The sequence below is a fragment of the Alosa alosa genome, chromosome 2, assembly GCF_017589495.1.
Source record: "Alosa alosa isolate M-15738 ecotype Scorff River chromosome 2, AALO_Geno_1.1, whole genome shotgun sequence".
NCBI lineage: Eukaryota > Metazoa > Chordata > Actinopteri > Clupeiformes > Clupeidae > Alosa > Alosa alosa.
Window position 1 is genome coordinate 4,286,152 of NC_063190.1, and position 20,020 is coordinate 4,306,171.

The 20,020-nt window shown below is 44.3% G+C and overlaps 2 protein-coding genes across 2 annotated transcripts in view; one reads left to right on the top strand and one right to left on the bottom strand.

The window, feature by feature from the left end:
• Positions 1-1,125: 1,125 nt before the first annotated feature.
• Positions 1,126-7,899, top strand: LOC125290957 (transient receptor potential cation channel subfamily V member 1-like). Its single transcript, XM_048237433.1, is given in 17 exon segments — positions 1,126-1,162; positions 1,387-1,614; positions 1,920-2,056; positions 2,167-2,319; positions 2,393-2,510; positions 2,512-2,531; positions 2,615-2,913; positions 3,002-3,178; positions 3,350-3,505; positions 3,596-3,673; positions 3,761-3,831; positions 4,744-4,909; positions 5,048-5,114; positions 5,513-5,877; positions 6,641-6,762; positions 7,028-7,131; positions 7,236-7,899. Coding segments are annotated over 16 exon segments (2,376 nt in total). The 5' UTR covers positions 1,126-1,162; positions 1,387-1,405; the 3' UTR covers positions 7,370-7,899.
• A 2,212-nt stretch (positions 7,900-10,111) lies between these two features.
• ncor1 (nuclear receptor corepressor 1) overlaps positions 10,112-20,020 on the bottom strand; it is a 71,830-nt gene continuing 61,921 nt past the window's right edge. The window contains 14 exon segments of the mRNA XM_048238101.1: positions 10,112-11,246; positions 11,763-11,933; positions 12,202-12,241; positions 12,243-12,415; positions 13,015-13,068; positions 13,311-13,444; positions 13,933-14,079; positions 14,366-14,613; positions 15,053-15,183; positions 15,940-16,071; positions 16,316-16,776; positions 17,106-17,247; positions 17,862-17,915; positions 19,244-19,366. Of these exon segments, the coding sequence (XP_048094058.1) occupies positions 11,011-11,246; positions 11,763-11,933; positions 12,202-12,241; positions 12,243-12,415; positions 13,015-13,068; positions 13,311-13,444; positions 13,933-14,079; positions 14,366-14,613; positions 15,053-15,183; positions 15,940-16,071; positions 16,316-16,776; positions 17,106-17,247; positions 17,862-17,915; positions 19,244-19,366 (2,246 nt within the window). The 3' untranslated portion in view covers positions 10,112-11,010.

A 20,020-nucleotide genomic window follows, 5' to 3' on the forward strand; every position in this document is an offset into this window, starting at 1 on the left:
TTTACTCAATCAAAACAACACAACTGCACTTTTATTGATATTACCACAAATACACAATTAAATAACATGACTTGAAACATGGATTTATAACGTTTTGGAAAAGAGCTCTTCAAGTTAGGATGGTTCTGTAATGGTCAAATTCCTATCTTAAGTTAAGAAGGATTTTTTTCATAAATGCAGTTAGGAAACGCTTCTGTAATACCAAAAATCCTAAATGGCGTAATAAACTGAGATAAGATAGGATTTCAGTTTTTGTAATGGGGCCCTGGGGCCGTATTCACAAAGAATTTTAAGGCTAAAAGTAGCTCCTAAGTGGCGAATTTAGGAGCAACTCCTAAAAATAATGGGCGTGTCACTCCTAACTTTAGGACTCCTAATTTTTTTCGCTAAAGTAATTCACGAAGCATTTTAGACCTAAAAGTAGCACGTAAGTCTGGGACAGCCTAAAAGAAGTCGAGAGGACTCCTAACTCACTGACCTGAGACCTATTCACAAACAGCTTTTTGTGGCATTTCACGTTGCGATGTTTTGAAATGGGTATGCTCAACAGGAGCTTCCAATCGCGAGGAAACAATTTTGCATTGTAGGCATAAAAGGGATGCTATAACGCCACCAACAACAACCAAAACTACTCATTGTCAACATGTAAATTAAATGTAACGTTTCATTGTGAATCAAATTAAAATGTTCTCCTCTTTGCAAACGTAGGCATATGGTGACAGATTAATTTAATAATGTTGCAAAGATAGCCTAGCCTACTGCATCAATCCGTAGGCCTATGTTTTATTAGGCTACTAGCTATTTGTTTTGCCTTCCTCTTTATTCATTTAGGCTAGGCCTTTTTATTCAGTTATTCATCATCTTCCGTCCTTCGCACTACTTGTGTAGCGCACGCATTCTCAGACCCGTCACCTGTCACTCATCATCGTAAGGGAGGTGTTTGGAATCATTCCCGCGTTACAATCATCAGCCAATCAAGGTGGTCACTTCAGTCAAGCTCGTGCATGAGTAATGACGTCATCCATAGCAACGAAGACTCACTCTTAGTTTAGGAGTTGTCATTTTTCCTTACTAAGAGTAGATCTGAAAGGCTTTGTGAATAACTTTTAAGAGAAAACTCCTAGCTAAAATCTTTTAGTGCGATTTAGGAGTACTCCTAGTGGTAAGATAAAAGGCTTTGTGAATACGCCCCAGAGCTCTATAGAGCTTACATCTATCTATGACCTTCATTTCACAAGATTTTGTAGTTCACTAGGCCCCAAAGCATTTTAAATATGAGTACAAATATGCAAAGATTGAAAAACATACATAAATCTGTGTTTTCAGTGAGAGAAATGGTCAACAATATTTGTAAGCTAAATATGCCTTCATTCTTCACTATGTCAGCCAGAGAAGAGGAACCACTATGGCCACTAATCCTCAAACTTTCATGCTGGAATCTGATGATCGAAGTAAAGAAGAGATAAATGAAGATGAAGAGAGAAAAATAGCTGAGAAGAAGAGGAATCTCCTGGATTGTGCACTGGGCAAGTCGGGGAAAGACAAGGGACCCATGGACACCAGTCACGTTGAGGACGAGGGGGCGCCAGATATCGAGATTAGACTTAATGTGAGGTAGGCTACCCCATCATATTTTAAATGTCATCATGGTAACACTAATCATATGATAAACTGAATCCAGTGATTGAAGAAATAGGAGTGCTAGTGACTATGTATGATGATTGTCTAAAGCTGAAAATGTAGCAGCATAACCTAATTAAATTTAGAAATAGCCATACTGAAATTATACGGAACATGTCCTGAACTGTGTCCATTTTTACCAAGCAGTGTATCCTTCTCTCTTTCACTCTGAATCAAGCATTGTCATAATATTACTGAACAGAGAGATGTTTACTTTAAATGTAACATGTCTTTGGCAGCTATATTTTGGGGACTGAACCTGGGGAGAGCTTCAGGCAGATACTGTTTGATGCTGTGGCCAGCAGAGATGTCAACCGGCTTAACGGAATACAGGAACATCTGGAGAAATACGGCAAAAAGCTCTCTGACTCTCTCTGTAAGTGAGAATACAAATGCAGACACATGAGAATATAAATGCATTTATCACTGCTACAACTGTGGCATTGCAGTGAACATTATGTTGTATTTACTCGTATGTCCTGTCAGATCGTTTGTTTGGTAAAACTCCCTTGGTGAAGGCTCTACTAAACCTGAAAAATGGGGAAAATGATACAGTGAAGTATCTTCTTGACATTGCTGAGAACATGGGAGACCTGAAGCCCTTTGTTAACGCTGCTTATACTGGCAGCTATTACTCAGGTAAGTCTTTATCAGTAAGCTTTCAAGAAAAATTAGATAAAATTGCTCAGAGAAATGTTCCTCTGTTCTCTAGGTCAGACAGCCCTTCATGTAGCCATTGAGAGAAGGAGTAGATACTTTGTTGAGCTTCTGGTGCAGAAAGGAGCTGATGTCCACGCCAAAGCCTGTGGGAAGTTCTTTCAGCTGCATGATGGACCCTGCCTTCTATTTTGGTGAGATATTAGTAGTAGTAATCAGTTCATGATGGTGTCAATTTGAACTTAACCAAATAAAAGCTTGTGATTTCTGTTTGCAGGAGAGTTACCACTTTCCCTGGCAGCCTGCACCAACCAGAAAGACATAGTTGACTTCCTGTTAGAAAACCAGTATCAGAAAGCAAATGTATGCGAGACAGACTCACAAGGCAACATGGTTCTCCACGCCCTGGTGGTTGTAGCAGATAACAGCCCTAAGAACACTGATTTTATTATTAAGATGTATGATCACATTCTGACCAAAGTTGCCCAGCTTCACCCAAAAACCAAACTGGAGGAAATTGAGAACAAGCAGCACCTCACACCAATTAAATTAGCAGCCAAGACAGGCAAGATTGAGGTAACTTTATGTGATCAGTCTTTGATTAAAATACCACATACCTCCCTCATCTGGTGAGAGTACCTTTTGTTAAAATGTTTCTCCATAGTTGCTGAAACACATGATGCATCGAGAGATCCAAGGGCAGGAAAGCACTCGCCTGTCCCGCAAGTTTATAGAGTGGGCCTATGGGCCTGTCTCCGGCTCGCTATATGACCTGGAATCTCTGGATTCATACGGGGAGAACTCTGTGCTGGAAATAATTGTCTATGGCAGCGAAATCCCCGTAAGTAACATCATGTATAATGTTCCCTAAAACAACTCATTATCTGAACAGTGGCAACAATTTTTCAGTTTTTGCAGGCCTTTTCAGTACTTAGTTTTCAGCCAGTTGTTGGACATGTTTCATACATTTAAACTGTTGCTGTGGTTAAAGTTGATATCAAACTGTCTGTAGAATCGTCTGGAAATGCTTCAAGTGGAGCCACTTAATAAACTGTTGGATGAGAAATGGGACAGATTTGCACATAGAATATTTCTCTTCAAATTCCTCATGTATCTTCTGTATGTCTTCATCTTCACTTGTGTTGCATACTTTGGAAACAAAAAAATGGTGAGTTGAGCTTCTGTTGATTATCTCTGATGTTGTCTGGACACTTTCCTCTAATGACCATAACCAAATCTGTTTTTTTTTTTACCCAAGTCCACTGAAGCAAGAGTCTTGCATGCAGCAGGACAGCAGATATTATTCTGGGGGTCATTGTATTTATTCTGCAGGGAGGTACAGTATTCATTTATTTGGACTAGTTGCCATGAAGTAAGTCCTGCAGTCTCTTGATGGAACACACTAACACCTCTTTATTTTCAGTTACTAGATATCAAAAGAAGACGTCCGAACTTGCAGTCTTTGCTGATCGATGGATACTTTGAACTGATTTTGTAAGTTTGCAATCAGTACACATCTCATATATAATATACATAAAATATGTCCTGTTTAAACATTTATTGAAAAGTTTTTTTTTTTAATGATGTTAAATGTCAGCCCACCATTAGCACTAATATAAAGTTATGATGTAAATTCAATTACAGTAACTTCTGTAATAATGTTATATAATGTGCCTGTAATTGTTATGTTAATTTCCTTCAGACCTTTTAGATAGATGACTACACAAATAAAAAAAACTATTAGCTGTGCTGATAGCAGCAGTGCATCCTGGTAATGCATAGTGGAAGACATTTGGGGCATCAAGTTACTTACGGGATATTGATGATAGCCACAATGTCTCAAACATAATTTGTAGCATTTTATTACCGCAAGCCAAGAAGCTTTTAAGCTGGCTTTGCCCATGTTGCTTCCAGCTCACTTCTGATCATATCAGGGTAAAGGGATAGAGATTCAGTCTGAAACATCAGCATACACAATTATGTAATATTGATCTAAGCTTCAGCTGTTCCTGATAGAGGCTGCTTGCTCCTCATCTTTCAAATCACCTTTCCTGATTTAAGTTACTGGGCACTACACCTACTCATATTGTGATGGTTTTCAGTTGAGATAAAATGTAAGCATATTCTAAGGAAAACTAAAACTTGAATTGTTTGAAAAGTTTTGTTGGTCAACCAGTTTACCTACTCCTAACCTTGTTCTACTTTTGTTTTTGTGTGTAAAGTAAGTAAGTAAGTAAGTTTAATTTATAAAGCACATTTAACATAACAGAATAACACAGCATAAACTGACCAAAGTGCTGTACAGCAGACAACTAAAGACAACTAAAGATAAAGACTAACTTGTGTGTGAGCCAGTGTGAATAATGTCCATTGAGTTTTATTCACTGTCATAGGTTTGCCCCCTAGTTTCCTCCAGGCTCTGCTGTGCATCATCTCCTTTGTGCTGTACTGGTGTGGCAAGGCGGAGCACCTGGGCTTTCTGGTGTTGAGTCTGGCCCTGTCGTGGCTCAACCTGCTGTACTTCTCCAGAGGCTTCAGACACATGGGCATCTACAGCGTCATGATACAGAAGGTACCCTGCCCAGTGCCCACCCCACACATTCCTCAAAAACCAAGATGTCTGCCTTTGTTTACAACTCAGTGTGGATATCTTCACACAATTGATATCACAGCTCTCTCTCTCTTTCTTGTTTGTCTCTGACACTGACAGATACTTCTTGGTGATATCTTGCGCTTCCTTTTGGTCTACATTGTCTTCCTCTTTGGGTTTTCAGCTGGTATTAAGGCCACACTAATTCTATGCTCACATATTATAGCCATATATTAGTACATATTCAACTGTTCCGTAGGTACAGATTTGTGCTATCCACTTGGCCCCAGAATGTTCAGTGTGACTCAAGGAGTTTCGATAAAATTGCATCAAAATATTGTTATTAGTATGTCACTAGTTATCAGTATAACACAACATACCCAAGAAAGCAAGTTGATGTTTAGCTTGTGTTGTGTTTACATGAGAAAAGCTTTATATAGTATTTCCACAATGACAAAAATAAACTGAAACAGTTACAACAAAAGAGCAGAAAGTGTTCTCTATGTAAATATTATAATGATACAGCATGAAACTAGCCTTTACTACATGCATGTCCATTATAACGTTATATTGTGCTTCCTACAGCTGTGGTCACACTAATGGATGCGCCAAAAGATCACAGCAACACAACCTCAGCATCCAGCAATCAAACATTTCAATCAAACATCAATCAAACAGCAATCAAACATCAGCCTGACAGTGACTCTGGTGAAAGTGACAAGCCAACATTCAACAACTTCTACTTCACCACTCTGGAGCTGTTCAAGTTCACCATTGGCATGGGGGACCTGGAGTTCACTGAGCAGTACCGCTACAAGGAGGTGTTCTATGTGCTGCTCATCTCCTACATCGTCCTCACCTACATCTTACTCCTCAACATGCTCATCGCCCTCATGAGCCAAACTGTGCAGAAACTCACAGAGGAGAGCATGAGCATTTGGAAACTACAGGTATGCCAGACAGGGAAAGAAAGTAAACATGATGGAAAATGTGTTGCCTTTCTGTTCAATCTCTATACAGCTTATTTACCAGTAAACATGAATATTGTGAAATGTATGAAAATCTGGTATATCAGAACATTTTGGAAGAGAGAAAAAAGAAATGATTGAGATTTAGAAATATGACATAACCATCAACATATTTAAGGCATCTTGCTGTGAAAAAAGATGCCAATTACAAAGCATGATTACCACACATGATCATAACATCAAAGCATGAACTGTGTTATTTCACTGAGAGGCCTCATTCAGATATCAGGGGTGAATAACATAGCCCATGGCATATGATTGAGGGGCCCAATTAAGACATACTGTATAACATAACCTGTGTCTCAGTCCTCCTACCTGATTATTGAGATAGATCAGGATCCATATGTTAGAGGAGGGTCTGCAGTGCCATGACTGCTCGTGTTATTATAGTAATGCCAAATGCCCTGGCCTGAAGTGCCCATTGAACATTAAAATATCAGTGCAGAGGACATACCATCAAAATGTCAGCTAGATATTAAAGTGAATCTGAGTAGGTTGAAACGTCATTCATTCATTAGCCAAACATGATAAAATAAAGTAAGAAAATAAACCACCACGAAGTGTGTGGACTTCTAAAACATTTAGATTTTTCTGTCTCGCACCTGGGATGTGCACAAAGGCCTCTCTAGGGAACATCATGATGTACATATGCCTGTAGGTTTGTAAGGGTTTGTGTGCTCCACAGCGGGCTATTACTATTTTAGACATGGAGAGGGTTCTTCCCCAGTGCCTGAGGAGGAGGCTGCGCTCTGGGATAGAGAGAGACCTGGGTGGCTCTGCAGGTGATAACCGACGATGGTGCCTCAGGTGAGTCTATATTTGGACACATGGAGAAAATATAAGCTTTGATATATCATGATGGTAAAAAAGTCTAATTGATTGCAATATTTTTCAGTGGCAAAGTCAATTTATCTGGTAGTAGAGCGAGTAGATAGCTACACCAGGATGTATATGGAAGTAAACAACACTTCAACACCAATGTTAGGAAACAGAAGAGTGTCTGTGTGTCTAATAACACACACACATCCTAGTAATTGGTCAAAAGTGATGTCTGTGTGCACTTCCTGGTCAGAGTTGAGGAGTCGCAGGTGAAAGACTGGGAGAACTTTAACAATGAGCAGGACACCATATGTGAGGATCCAGGGAGGCAGAAACCTGCACCCCGACCAGAGAAGGGTAAGACGTGCACGACCAAACTCAAAACAGCCGGTCAACAAACAGGGAAGGTAAAGGGGGTATTGAATCTTTATTTGGGGTAGTCAAAGCTCTTTATTTTCCAGTGGCAGGAGAAGAGCATGCGGAGTCACCGGTGAAAGAAAAGAGCTGGAACCTTCTGAGGACTCGCTTCAGGGCGCGCGTCTCTTCCAACTCTGACCATGAGCAGATGAGTCCGCAGTCACCTGACCAGGCCTGAAGAGGGCAGTGTCTCCCATACATTCATATTATGTTGACCTAGAGAGAGATAGATTACCACTCCCATTGATTTCAATGTTTGATGCTATGCTTACAAAATCAGCACAGAAAGCATGAAAATGACCTGTTATGCTACAGTTGTAAATGTGAGTGTGCATGAGAATATCAGTGTACACTGTCTCCAGGAGTAGCTTTCAACCATTAGCATAATAATATAGAATAATAGAATATAAGTCATTAATACATTCCTGTAATTCTATTCATATAATTTTCCTTGGGTCATTCATGATGTCTTCTCATCCCACTTGTGACACCCTGCATGAATGAATCCTCCTGAATATTGTAACAATTATGTACTAAAGAGCACATTCAAGACACGATGACAATACAATGCTTTAGCTGTGTGATCAGAAAAATAAATGGATAACATTTCAGTATGTACAGTCTACTTTTATTGATTGGTCTGAATTTTTGTAATTGACTAAAGAGACATTGTGCAATACAAACATTAATTTTCAACAGAAGACACACTGGTTTTCAAGTCTCAGTTTTCAACTAATGAAAAAGCAACCACTGCAAGGTTTGCACCACAAGTGGCAGGGTTTAATTGGTGATAACCAGTTCAGTTGTTTGAAAAAGATTTCAAGTATCAATTATAATTTGTTGTTGCCAAAGTACACACCTGCCCAGTGACACAGGGTGAATAACAATGTCAAAGTTTATAATAAAATGTATCCTTATAAGACATGACCAGAGACAAGCTTAAGGGTAGGCTGTTTTTTTTTTTCAGGTCATAAGCAACAAAAAACAAAATGTCAAGTCTATAACAGACCAGACCTGTTTGCAGCAAAGCAAAAGCAAACCCAAGCACACAGTGGACCCCTACTTATCGACATTAGGCACAGTTTCCACACAACAGTTGTCTTTGTTGCTCACAGTCACATAAGGATTGTTTAACAGATGAACAGAAGATTCTTTTTTTTTTTTCAATCAGGATTTGTAAACAGTACATCCCCGCATACTAAAATTGGTTGGTTTACAAACACACACCACACTAGCAAAACAAAAAAAACCCCCTCTCAAACGGTTGTCTGCCATGGCTGGTGGAGCTGATGTCTGCGCTTGTCCACCCAAACACTTCTATTGACCTGTGCGAAGTGACTTGTCCTAATGAACACAGTCTGCCTGTAGTTCTGCGTAGTACTGGCTAGCCAGATAAAAAGGAGCAGTTCCTGAAGAAGCACACATGGAATAAATACTAACCCAAAATCATCATCAGTCTTCAGTTGAGCCCGGCTACTATGTATTCAACTACATTTATGGTGATGAACTGCAAACATTCCTTATTGCATAACATAGGATAGGAAGAAAAATATATAATCATTTAAACCACATGTATTTTAAGTATTGTTTGCAGACTCAATTGATTCATTCATATTCCTGGGTGTGAGACAACTGCTCTCCCTTTGGAAAAATAAAAGCCATTTATTGCAAACGCAATGTGCTGTTGGTTATTAATGTCTTACTACAAGCATTCATACACATTACGGAACGGTTAAGGCTGTCAAGAGTGCACAGGTACATTTAAATCTACCTAGTGTAAAGTAAAGCCTGCCCATAACATCAATTCTCACTTTGGACTGACACTGGTGAACTAAGCATTGATTTGTAGCTCATGTACAGGCAGAGCCTCACTAAGAGAACATAACTCTTGCCCGGCGAGGCTGTTCAGTGACCTTAACTTGTACAAGATTTTGATGACATTTGCCAACATTAATACATGACTCACTGAGAAGAAAAACAAACAAAAAGATGATAACATTACATGCTGTAGCTTTAACCTGGGAAATGTTACAATCATGACACGTAGTACCAAGCTAGTGCTAAAATCTTTGATCAATACACAAATCCTAATCATTGGGGGGAATTCGAAGCACCAAGCTTGTCACCTAATGAACTGTTCAAAAATCTCTTCACATGATCGGCTGTCTGTGGTGGATGGAGCATTATATGCCTTGGGTATATGCTTTTCAGCTTCCACTATGCAACAGTAGTAATCTCCATTGTGTATTGTGGTACATATTGACTGACTGAATGTGATTAAACCCTTCCAATCTACATGACCTGGACAACCTTATTCAAGGCTCATGAAGTCTCCTCCGTCTGCAGCCTAGGGCTATTGTTCTGGCAACCCAAACCTTAAAGGAACTTTAAGGCAACTTTTGGAAAAATTAGCTTATTTGCTGTCTACCCAAGTTAGATAAGAGAATACATAGCCTCCTTTTCTCTCTGTGTGCAATAACCCAGTTTGACACCGCTGGCCTACTGTAGCTTACCATAATTCACTGGAAGTGGGTTTGTTCCAGTTAGCCTGTAGCTAGCCTGAAGCTAGCCAAGTACAGAGAAGAGAGGGGTATGCATCCTCTTCTCTAACTCTGGAACAGACAGCCAATAAGCCAACTCTCAAAGTTGCCATGTTCTTAAAGACTGTCTGAGGAAAGCAGAGCTCCTATTCCTCACCAACACAAGCTTCAACTGCTGAACATTAGGAAAAATGGTACTAACTACAAACCATATTTTAAAATGAACATATTCCTATTTGCAAAACAAAGGCTTTCCCACACAAGTTGAGCAAAAATCAGAATGTTTGATTTTTCAACGGTCATTCAGTTGGGGCAAAAATAAAGAACGATCCTTCACAAAACCACATCGGCACATGAACGAATGATACACCAGACCCAGGAGCGAGACAATGAGTTTTATTAACGTAAATGACAAAAAAGAGAGAATCAGCTTTCCTCTGGCCATGAGGAGACTAAAAAAAAAAATGGTATTGACAAGCCACTCGCATGACAGAGCTGTACCATACTCTAAAGGAAATAGGACATCTGCAACCGGAGAAGATGGACTGGAACTCAGGAAGTCCGAGGGTGATGCCGACTGCTGATGAAATCAAATTAAGGAACCCCTTCAGGGGGCAGCTTAAATAACTTATATTAGGTATTATGCCTTTATATCTGTCAAAGCTTACAAAGCAAAAAAAGTGCAACAATGGTGCAGAGGTGTCATTAGTTTGGTAATTTCTGTCATTAATGGGACAGACCAATTACAAAAAATCAGATTTCTGTTTGGAACAGCAAAGATAGGGGGGCTGGGTAATGTGAACTAAAAACTGATAAAAAGGAAGGAGAGGGAGGAAAAATAAAATACACACTGACACATGCCTCTGCCAACACAAGTCTAAGCTGCCTTTCCCCCGGCCAGGTGACGTGGTTAAGTCTCTCCACAACAACAAAAGAAGAAGAAGAAGAAAAAAAAGCTCCTAACATACTTGTCATCGTGGCAACATCCAACGTGTCAGGAGTCTGTGCCCCTTATTTTCCACTGGCTGTGTCACCAGGGGGCGCTAGCGCACCAAAAGTGCCACCCCAGCAGTTCCCTGCAGAGTTCCGCCTGCGTTTCGAGGCTCGTGGCAGGGCAAGGTGGGGGGCGCGTGGCGCAGACCCGCACTGGGGTGGGGAGGTGGGGGGTTCATGGGGGACGGGGCTGTTCCCTCAGGGCCCAGAAGCGAGGCGATGCAAGGGTTTGTTTTGTTTTGTTTTTTTATGATAGAGGGGGGCGTCCTTGGTCTCGTGGCTGAGCTCAGTCGTCACTGTCTGACAGGGTCTCGTACTGCTCCGACAGGAGCGGTTCGCGCTCCCAGACACGGCTTGGCTGCGGTCCCGGCGCCCCCCCTGGCGCTCCCGACGAGGGCATGGAGCCCATGGGTGGCGGAGGCTGCTGGGACTGCAGAGAGGGCGACGGGCAGGCCATGGAGGTGGGCGGCGTGCTGCTCAGCATACGCATGGTCAGAGGGTTGTACGGGAACTGCATGGACCCTGTGTGGAAGGAGAGGGGGGTGAAACAGCGGACAGGCAGAGAGGACAAAAGGGGTGAAAGCTGAGTGGGGTGAGGTACACAACACTAGTCCAGGGGGAGGTAACAGGATGCATGGGTTTCACCACTCCGCAGGTGAGAGGGACTCATCAAGCCTTCCTCTGGCCAGCTCATGTCTAATTAAGGAGCACAGAGGTCTAACAGAATTGTTGACACTTCACCAGCTGCAGACTGCAGCTACGCAGCTTTAACAAGAGCATAGTAACCAAGCAGGTCTACACAACCAAAACGCACTATGCCATTTGTTCTCCTTTACAAATCTGTTGAGGGTTTTTTTTTTAAATCTAGCTTTACATATAAATATTCACTGCAAATTTCATCGACATAGCATAAACAATTCGTATAGTAAAAGTGATTAATACATAACACATAACAATAATAACAAAGTGACTTATTAATCCATAATAATAACAGCAACAACACGTTTCTATAGGATTTGAGTGTCTGGCGGTTCTGACCTGTAGAGGAGGGGCGCTCCTCCCAGGCCCAGGCGGGGGGCTGCCGGTGGTAGTCCCCCTCAGAGTGGACGGAGGACACGGAGGATGGCCGCTCCCCCCCAGCGAAGGCCTGTCCAGGATTGGGCGACTTGGACTTGCGGCTGTTAGGCTTTCCCTGCAGCTTCTGTTTCCCTGTTGAGGAAACCAGAATGGTCAGTCATTGTCTCTCGCAAACACTCAGCTTTTATTGATCACAGGTCATACTATGGAGTGTTATTTCATAAATGAAGTAGATCAAAGACTTCATTGATTTCATGTATTTGTGTGTGCATACATGTTTGTTTATGTGTGTCCGTGTGTGTGTTCAAAGTACCCGCCAGGGGTTCTCCAAGTTAAATGTAAGACTTTTAAAGACCTTTTCAATGTCACTTCACAGCTATACGTAGTAAACCTTCCGTACCTGTGTTTGGGGAGGGGTTGGCGTCCTGCCGGCCCTCGTTGACCACTGCCATGCTGGTGGGGTTGCTGGCGCTGCCCCCGTGGGGCCCCTCCTACCTGGGCCGACTCCTCCGGCCGCTCCTCCATATTCCCCATCAGCGCCTTGCGGATGATGTCCTCCAGGCCCAGGTTACTGGCCGGGTCACTGAAGGAGTGGTTCCTGGGATTCACGGAACCTGAGAGGCAAGAACACACAAACACACAGACAGAGACAAAGACAGGTTTGGGTTGAGTTATACTTGCTGCTACGCATCATGGCTGCCATGCGCATTCTGCGTTCATTTGGTGCGTCGGTCGCGCACGTGGACGTGAGGTAACGTGACACGTCCGCAAGATGCTAAGACCTCCAGTATCATGCGTTTTAGCCACGTATGCGGCAACGAGTATGTTGACAGGACGGTGCAGGTCGCATACGCGTACGCTTGGTCTAACAGCAGGTATATTCCTAGCCTTATAGACCTGCACTTTATGGGAGAAGGTATGCATTATCTTTAAGGCCAGTGAGTCTGTATTTGTTGTTCAAAATTGCTGTGAAACACAAATTCCAAAACTTGCGCCTGTCAATACATTTTTTGGATCAGGCTATCATTTTCTGCATCCGACTTTAATGTGCTAAGACCCTGAAGAGCCGGGATGTGAGGGTACTTCAAGTTTCAATGTCACATATACTTTGCAATATAGTGACATTCTTGTGCCACAGTTGCAGTAGTGCAAGGAGGGGTAAATAAACACAGGCAGTGGGGGCATTAATAAAGGGAGTTGAAGTAGGACTTACTTGAGCTGGTTACTGCAGGCAAGTTGAAGATCTCTGTACCTGGTTGTGCACTGCCTGGTATGAGAAATAAACACACACCATTACAGCTTAGTTGACAAAAAAAACTTCAAAAATAGGAAATAAGTTGATACATTTCTGATAGGGGCCAAAAGAAAAAGTAAAGGAGGGGTCAAAAGAGAGCTTGAATAAGAACTGCATTTATCATTGCATTTCCATTTAAAAAAATGTAACTTTCTTTCATGTAACTTGATTCTGAAGTTCGTGTAACGTGAAAGACAAGAAAGGTATCCTCGTACCAACATCAGAATCACCGACACCTTTCTTACGAAAGATCTCCTGCTTCTTGGATTTCACCATGGGGGAAGTGTTCTCCAGCTTGGTGAAGAAAGAGGGCAGGTAGCTGCCACTGCCTGGCGAGCGTGAGTCCGTCCTGTAACCAGAGAAAGGTCGCGGGGGTCAGGGGAGCAGAGGTGACGCGGGATGGGGGCAAAGAGGACAAGGAGGAATGGGGGGGGCACCGAAAACACCCCTAGGCACGGCGCCCGTTTTCCACTCCACTGGGATGCCACATTAGGAGTGGCATGGAGGGGGCTTCATTCCCCTATGGGCATGCAGAGCTCGTATGCCAGGCTACAGTGTCTGTGTATCTCACACATACACACACCATCCACTCTCGCTGTCTCGGTCTCACTTAAATCACTGAAGCATAGACACTCTAAATCTTAATTTATATTTTGCTGACATGTCCAGATAGGTCACACAAACACACAAAATAACAGCATGTGCACAGACAAACAGACAAGCTAAATATACATTTTGCTGACTGACAGTAGGTTATATACACACACACTGACAGACGCAGACAGAGACACACACACACACGCGCGCACACACACACGCGCGCACACACACACACACCTCTGCTCAGGCATGTCGGCTTCCCTCCTCTGGCTTTGCAGCAGAGCGGCTGAAGCCTCCTGCTTCTCCATGCTGTAACTCTGGGGTGGAGAGATGGGCTCGTAACTCTCCAGAGGTCGACCACCTCGCTCGGGAGATTTCCCTGGCCTGGACAGGATGAGAGCGCAAAAGTAGACGTCATTACCCAAACCCACCTTCATCACTCTCATCAAGGGAAAAAATACTTACACTTACTCATTTGGCTCAATAAAGAACTTTTTGAATGAAGAGAAATATAAATAAAAATATATAAAACTGAGAATCATATACAAATAGGACAACATTTGCAATTAGTACAGACATACTCATCTATAGCCTTGTGTACACACATGCAGGTGTGTACGGAGGGGGGCGGGGATGTGTTGTGTTGGTGTGTCTGTGCAAAGCGACGTACCTGGACCTGGGCTTGTCCGTGGCGTTCTCAGGGGACACCCTGCTGGAGGGCCTCTGGTGGTGGGAGGGCAGGACCGGGTTCTCAGGGCTGTAGTTGCTGGGCCCTTTGGCTCGGCCCGATCCGGACACGTGCGGGGCCGAGCTCTGGAATGTGGCGGACGCAGACGAGGAGGAGGATGAAGACGAGGGCGTGGATGTAGGGGCTGGGCTGGGCTCATGATTGCGGGCAAAGTCCCGGGTTATGATATGCTGTATGGGAAGAACAAAATCCATCAAACACACATGAACTCAACCATGCAAATAAGCCAACATCCCCAGAACCAGAAGGGAACTAGATAGATAGATAAATAGATAGATACTTTATTGATGCCTAGGGGAAATTCTCAAATGTCCCCCATTTCTGTGTTTTTACCTTCTGGAAGGCCTAGCTGCCCCTAGCATTAAAAGCCATAAAATAAAAAATGTTCCCCACTAGTAGTATCTGTATCTGTATCTGTATAGCAGTATAGTATCTGTAGCTTGTATCTGCAGTGTAGTACCACTCTATCAGTATCAGCTTGTATCTACAGTGTAGTATCACTGTATTAGTATCAGCTTGTATAGTGTACTACACTGTATTAGTATTTGTATCTGCTGTGTGTAAAAGCGCATTAATGACGGCTGTCTGCCTTGTGCTGGGCCTCCTCACCGAGATGTGGTCTGCCAGGGTCATGACGCGGTGCGTCTGGGAGGTGGGGGGCTGCTGTGGAGCTGGAGGACCTTGGTCCCGCTCCACCTGCTGACGGTAGCGGCTCATGTCGAAGGCCCTCATGCCACCTGCTGAGCAGAGCATGAGCTCATTAGTGTGTCACTCACACAAAAGAAGGTGGAGGATAAGAGCAGCCTGTTGAGTTGCGGGCTTACTCTGAAGACTCTATAGCACTGTACCCAACTGTGTTCTAAAGCTGCTGTGAGGCGAGTCAGGGGAAGTGGGGGTAAAATCAGGTAAGTGGGGGTAAGTGGGGGTAAGTAGGGGTAAGTAGGGGTAAGTAGGGGTAAGGTGGGGTAAGTGGGAGAGGAGGTGAGGGTGAGGATGAGGGCTCTATGCTGACCAGCATGTTGTTCTGTTTAGCTCACAGCATTGCCTGTGTTTGAGGGCAAACAAGCAGTGTTTTTTGCTGCTGAGCAATGGAAAATTCAACAAGATAATCCAGGTTTGTAATTCCAAAACAAGTTCTACAGCTCATTCATATATCACCTAGCTTTGTACAGCTCGTTCAGCATAAACACGTTCCGATGGGTGGACACAAAACCAAACCGACTGGTTTAAAACATGCTCTAACCACAGGGGCTTAGAGCAAAGAACACTTATGTGCCTGAAGTCATCAGACATTTTTGAAGATGCCATAGGCCTGTAAGTATATTGCCGGTTTTCAATTCCTAAACTGCCCAGACCACGCCTAACGTCAGGCACAGTGCTTGAACACTTTGAGCCCAGTAATCACACGACCACCAAACAAATCCTATTTATTTAATAAGACCCGCATGCTCTAAACACATGCCCACAGTGTGGGTCAGGCCGCTCTGTTCTCGCACCTGAGGGTGGCTGGGAGGCCTTCTCCTGGGGGAAGGGGCTCTCGGGCTTCTCCTGACTCTGCGTCGGGGAGCTGGCAGGGCTGATGACTTCAACGGCACCTCCGCTCTGGGCCTCATACCGATTGGATGACACTGAGTGAGGAGAGACGGAGATTCATACACCACAACTGGTCACTAAACAATCTTAGCACAATCACACTTTCTACTCATCATATCGAACTCCAAAAAAGCACATCAAACATTAGGGACACATTTTATGTGGTAGAATGTGTTACTTAATCAGGAGCGGTCCTCACTGAGAAAAATGTGTAAGTTGGCTATTGGATGGATGTGGTTAAGTCAGCAAAGATCATATGATCACATGAAATAAACTTACAACTGCTGGAGGAGTCGGAACTTTGGGAGCCTCTTTCGCGTGAGTCTTTATCCGAGGCAATCTGGCGCGTGATGATTACATCAATGAAGTTGGCGGCGGTGATGGTGGTCTTCCCGCGCGTGCGCAACTCCTCCTCGATGCGAGACTTGGTGGGCGCGTTCTTGTCCTTTCCCGCTGCGGCCTGTGCCTCCATGTAGCCCTGATGGCCTTTGACCCCGCCGGGCATGGCCATGCTGCCGTACGGCGACTGCATTGACCGCCTCTCGGTCTCCTGCTGCTCGTTGAAGGCTGCGGCTGCTCGGCGGGCAGACGAGGAGCTCATGTCCTCGTCACGCTGGGCCTCGTGCTGTTTGCTCTCCTTCACCTTGGCCACGTCCACCGGCGGGGCAGAAGCAGCGGCGTCCACCAGGGCTGCCAGGGCGTCAGCAGCGTTGCTGTAGCGACTCTGGGCTGACGACATTCTAATGAGAGACCAGATTATATCAGTGACTAAGAGTCTAGTGGGCAACGTTAAAGGTGACTGATACTTAGAAGAAGCTTTTATTCAAGGCCATACGCACTACAGATAAGACTGTTGAAAAGATATACTACTTAATTGAAAATGATTAAGTGATGCAGCTCTACACACACACATAATAAACCATCTGAACTGCATTTGGAGTTTGAATAGCCGTTTAACCTACTTTACTCCTCCTAAAAACCTTATTTGTTTCAGCAGAGTGGCCCAGAGATAGCCTGGCCCAGTTTAGCAGCGTTCTTAGGCCACTCGTGGGGCTGCTAGGGCACTTACACGAGGGGTGTGATGACGCTCTTATTGTTGGTGCCCTGGAAAATGCTGGGCCGCTGCTGGTTGGCACTCTCCTGTGCCCTCACAGAGGGCGAGGGCGAGCGCAGGTAACTGTTGCTTCCAGGCCTGCCTGGCCGCTCAGGACCTACACCGAGAGAGAGAGAGAGAGAGAGAGGGGGAAGATGGGAAGGGAGAAGGAGAGAAGATGGAAGGGAGAAGGGGAGAAGATGGAAGGGAGACGAGGGAGAGAGAGAGAGAGAGAGAGAGAGGGAGAGAGGGAGAGAGAGAGGGAAAGATGGGAAGGGAGAAGGAGAGAAGATGGAAGGGAGAAGGAGAGACCCATTTAGTTACACAATGAGAAGGTACTTCAGAAAGAACAGAAAAGATGAGAATATACCACAACATAAAATGGGCTTTAAACAATATGTTTCAATCATGCAGGGAAAGATATGACTGGCTTATCTAAGGACAAGTCGGTGAATATATGGTGGTGAATTCCATAGCTCTCCTTTGAAAACCATCCTCTCACTTGACTGCACCAATTCAATTTGGCCTCTAAACATGGGAACTTGGGCCTTTGAGGGCTTCCAAAGAAAAGCCTGTTGTCTTAATGTAGGTTAGCGGAACATGTTGCTACCTGCTACTGCATTAAGAAGAATAAAATCCTCCAGTGTTACCTCCACTCCATACTCGTTGAAGCGCGGCCCGCCCCGCTCTCTCTCTCTTTCACGCTTCTCTGCTTTCAAGGCTCCTTCTCGCTGGGCCTCTCGGTGGTCTCGTCAGCCTCCCTCTCCCCTCTTCGCTCTGCGCTGGCTGCCATGGCAACAGCGTAGGAAGCGATAGGACACGCACACAAATACACACACACGCGCACACATAGACACATCCACAAACAAAACAGCAAGGTCAACAACACAAAGGGACATGTTGAGCTGGAATACAACGATCTCCTTTGGAGAGTGAAGGGCCACAGCTCAGGTAAGCACTATTACTAGCTTTGTTAATACAAGGGCAGGTAAAGTAGATGCTAGGAGTCTTTTTCTCTCCCTCTCTTTGTAGTGCCAAGCTTCACCTTTGAGGTCTACCCAAACAGTCCTGGGTAGTCGATTCTCAAGAAACATAAGCCCGTGATCACTTCCTTTAAAAGGTGACTCCCTGAAAAGTGATCCTCTGAGGTTAAGAGCTTTTCCTTATGCTTGTAATGTCAACATGCGAGTGGGATGACAGAGATACTGTCCTCAGGGGCTTTAGAGGGGGTGCCGGGGTGAAACTAAATCTCTCCAGCTCTAAACAGAGGGGGTCTCTTTCATGTTTGCCCCCCAACTCTGCGCGCACACACACACACCGTGGTGTTTACACCACACACACACACACACTGGTTATTCTTTCCTCCTGTGACCTGAAGTAAACTGGATTTGATACCATCGTAGGGGGTGAGGCAGCTTGTTGTGCTGCTAAACCAAATACATGATCTCATCACCTGTGTGATGACATTTCTCAACTCAACAGCTGCCCGTTGATGTGTGTGTGTGTGTGTGTGCGTGTTGGATCTGATGCCATCACTTAAGCCCCTGGTGAATGAACACAGAAGGTAACGGGCCACATGTATTAATGGTGCGTTCTCCATACTAAAAACATGCGTACCTCAAGAACCAAGAGAGGATATTCAGATTGATAATCAAGTCAAGTTAAACAAAGTTATATTAAGCAGGTTTGTGTGAACTGACTTGACCCACACTCAAGTTTATGAAGAGGGTGTACTTTGTGCATACAGTATGTTCGATAACTGACTAAAAACGATCTGTACACAAATCCTGGCAGGTTGTACACAAAGACTGATACTTATGACCCAGAGAGTCTGAAACCTGAGACACTACCGTGACATGAACCCTCCTTCCTGGGCCTTCGTTCCACCTGCCCTGCACACACTGCGCTGGGAGACGTTACGGTAGAAATCCCCCAGTGAGGTGAGGTGCTCTTCAAAACACTGGGTGCTGGAGCTGGTGGTGCGCCCATGAGAAAGAGGTGCTATCCTGTCACTTCAGGGATAAGGGAGGGAGGGAGGATAGTGCAGGAAGAAACTGGGTGGGAAGATTGGGGAGTGGGTGGGGATGAGAGTGGGGAGGGTGGGGTATCCTCACCTGCAAGCATGGAGGCTTGGTTGAAAGCACTAGGAGAGAAAGGGGGCTGAGCTCCAGGGAGGTAGGTGAAGCGGTCAGACAACAGGATAGGAGCTCGTGGCATCTGGGCTAGATCAATAATACCTTTTGCAGACAGAAGCAAAGGGCCAGAGGGTGAACAAACCAGAGCGAATCCAACTCTCAAGAGAGCCATCCACACACATCTTAGAGTAGCTGCAGCTCCCAGCCGCCTCACAAGCGGAGCAAGTAAGGAGCGGAAAACTGCCGGCAGGTTAGGCTGTCCAGCTAGCGACTACAAATCTCCTGTCTTCTGTTTCATGTCAAATTGTGTACGAGTATTTGGATTAGTAGATTATACTACACGTAGGTGCAGTGTGGAATAGTGGATATACGGGGTAACAGAAGCCAGGAACCAGGAGCCAGTGTGCAACCCCGGTTGTTATCGGCAACTGCACCCATAAAAATCAATAATTTCAGCTTAGCCGGTTCTAGAGAGCATGGTCATCATCACATTTACATGAGTGAGGGAGTGAAACCTCCCACAACGTTTGAGCACACTATTATCATTTAACAATTACAATTTTAATGGAATGGAACAATTAATTTGAAGCAGTTATCAGGTTGTGAAAATAGAATGATATGGGCAGGAAGATAATACAGTTAACAGCACCAGCCTTTAATGTTTTATTGGTTGCTTTGAGTGTTTGGGCAGGCAATTTGCCAGGGTCATTTGCTTCTGTTCGTCTGGAAAAGGTTGCCACTAGTTCACACGAGCAC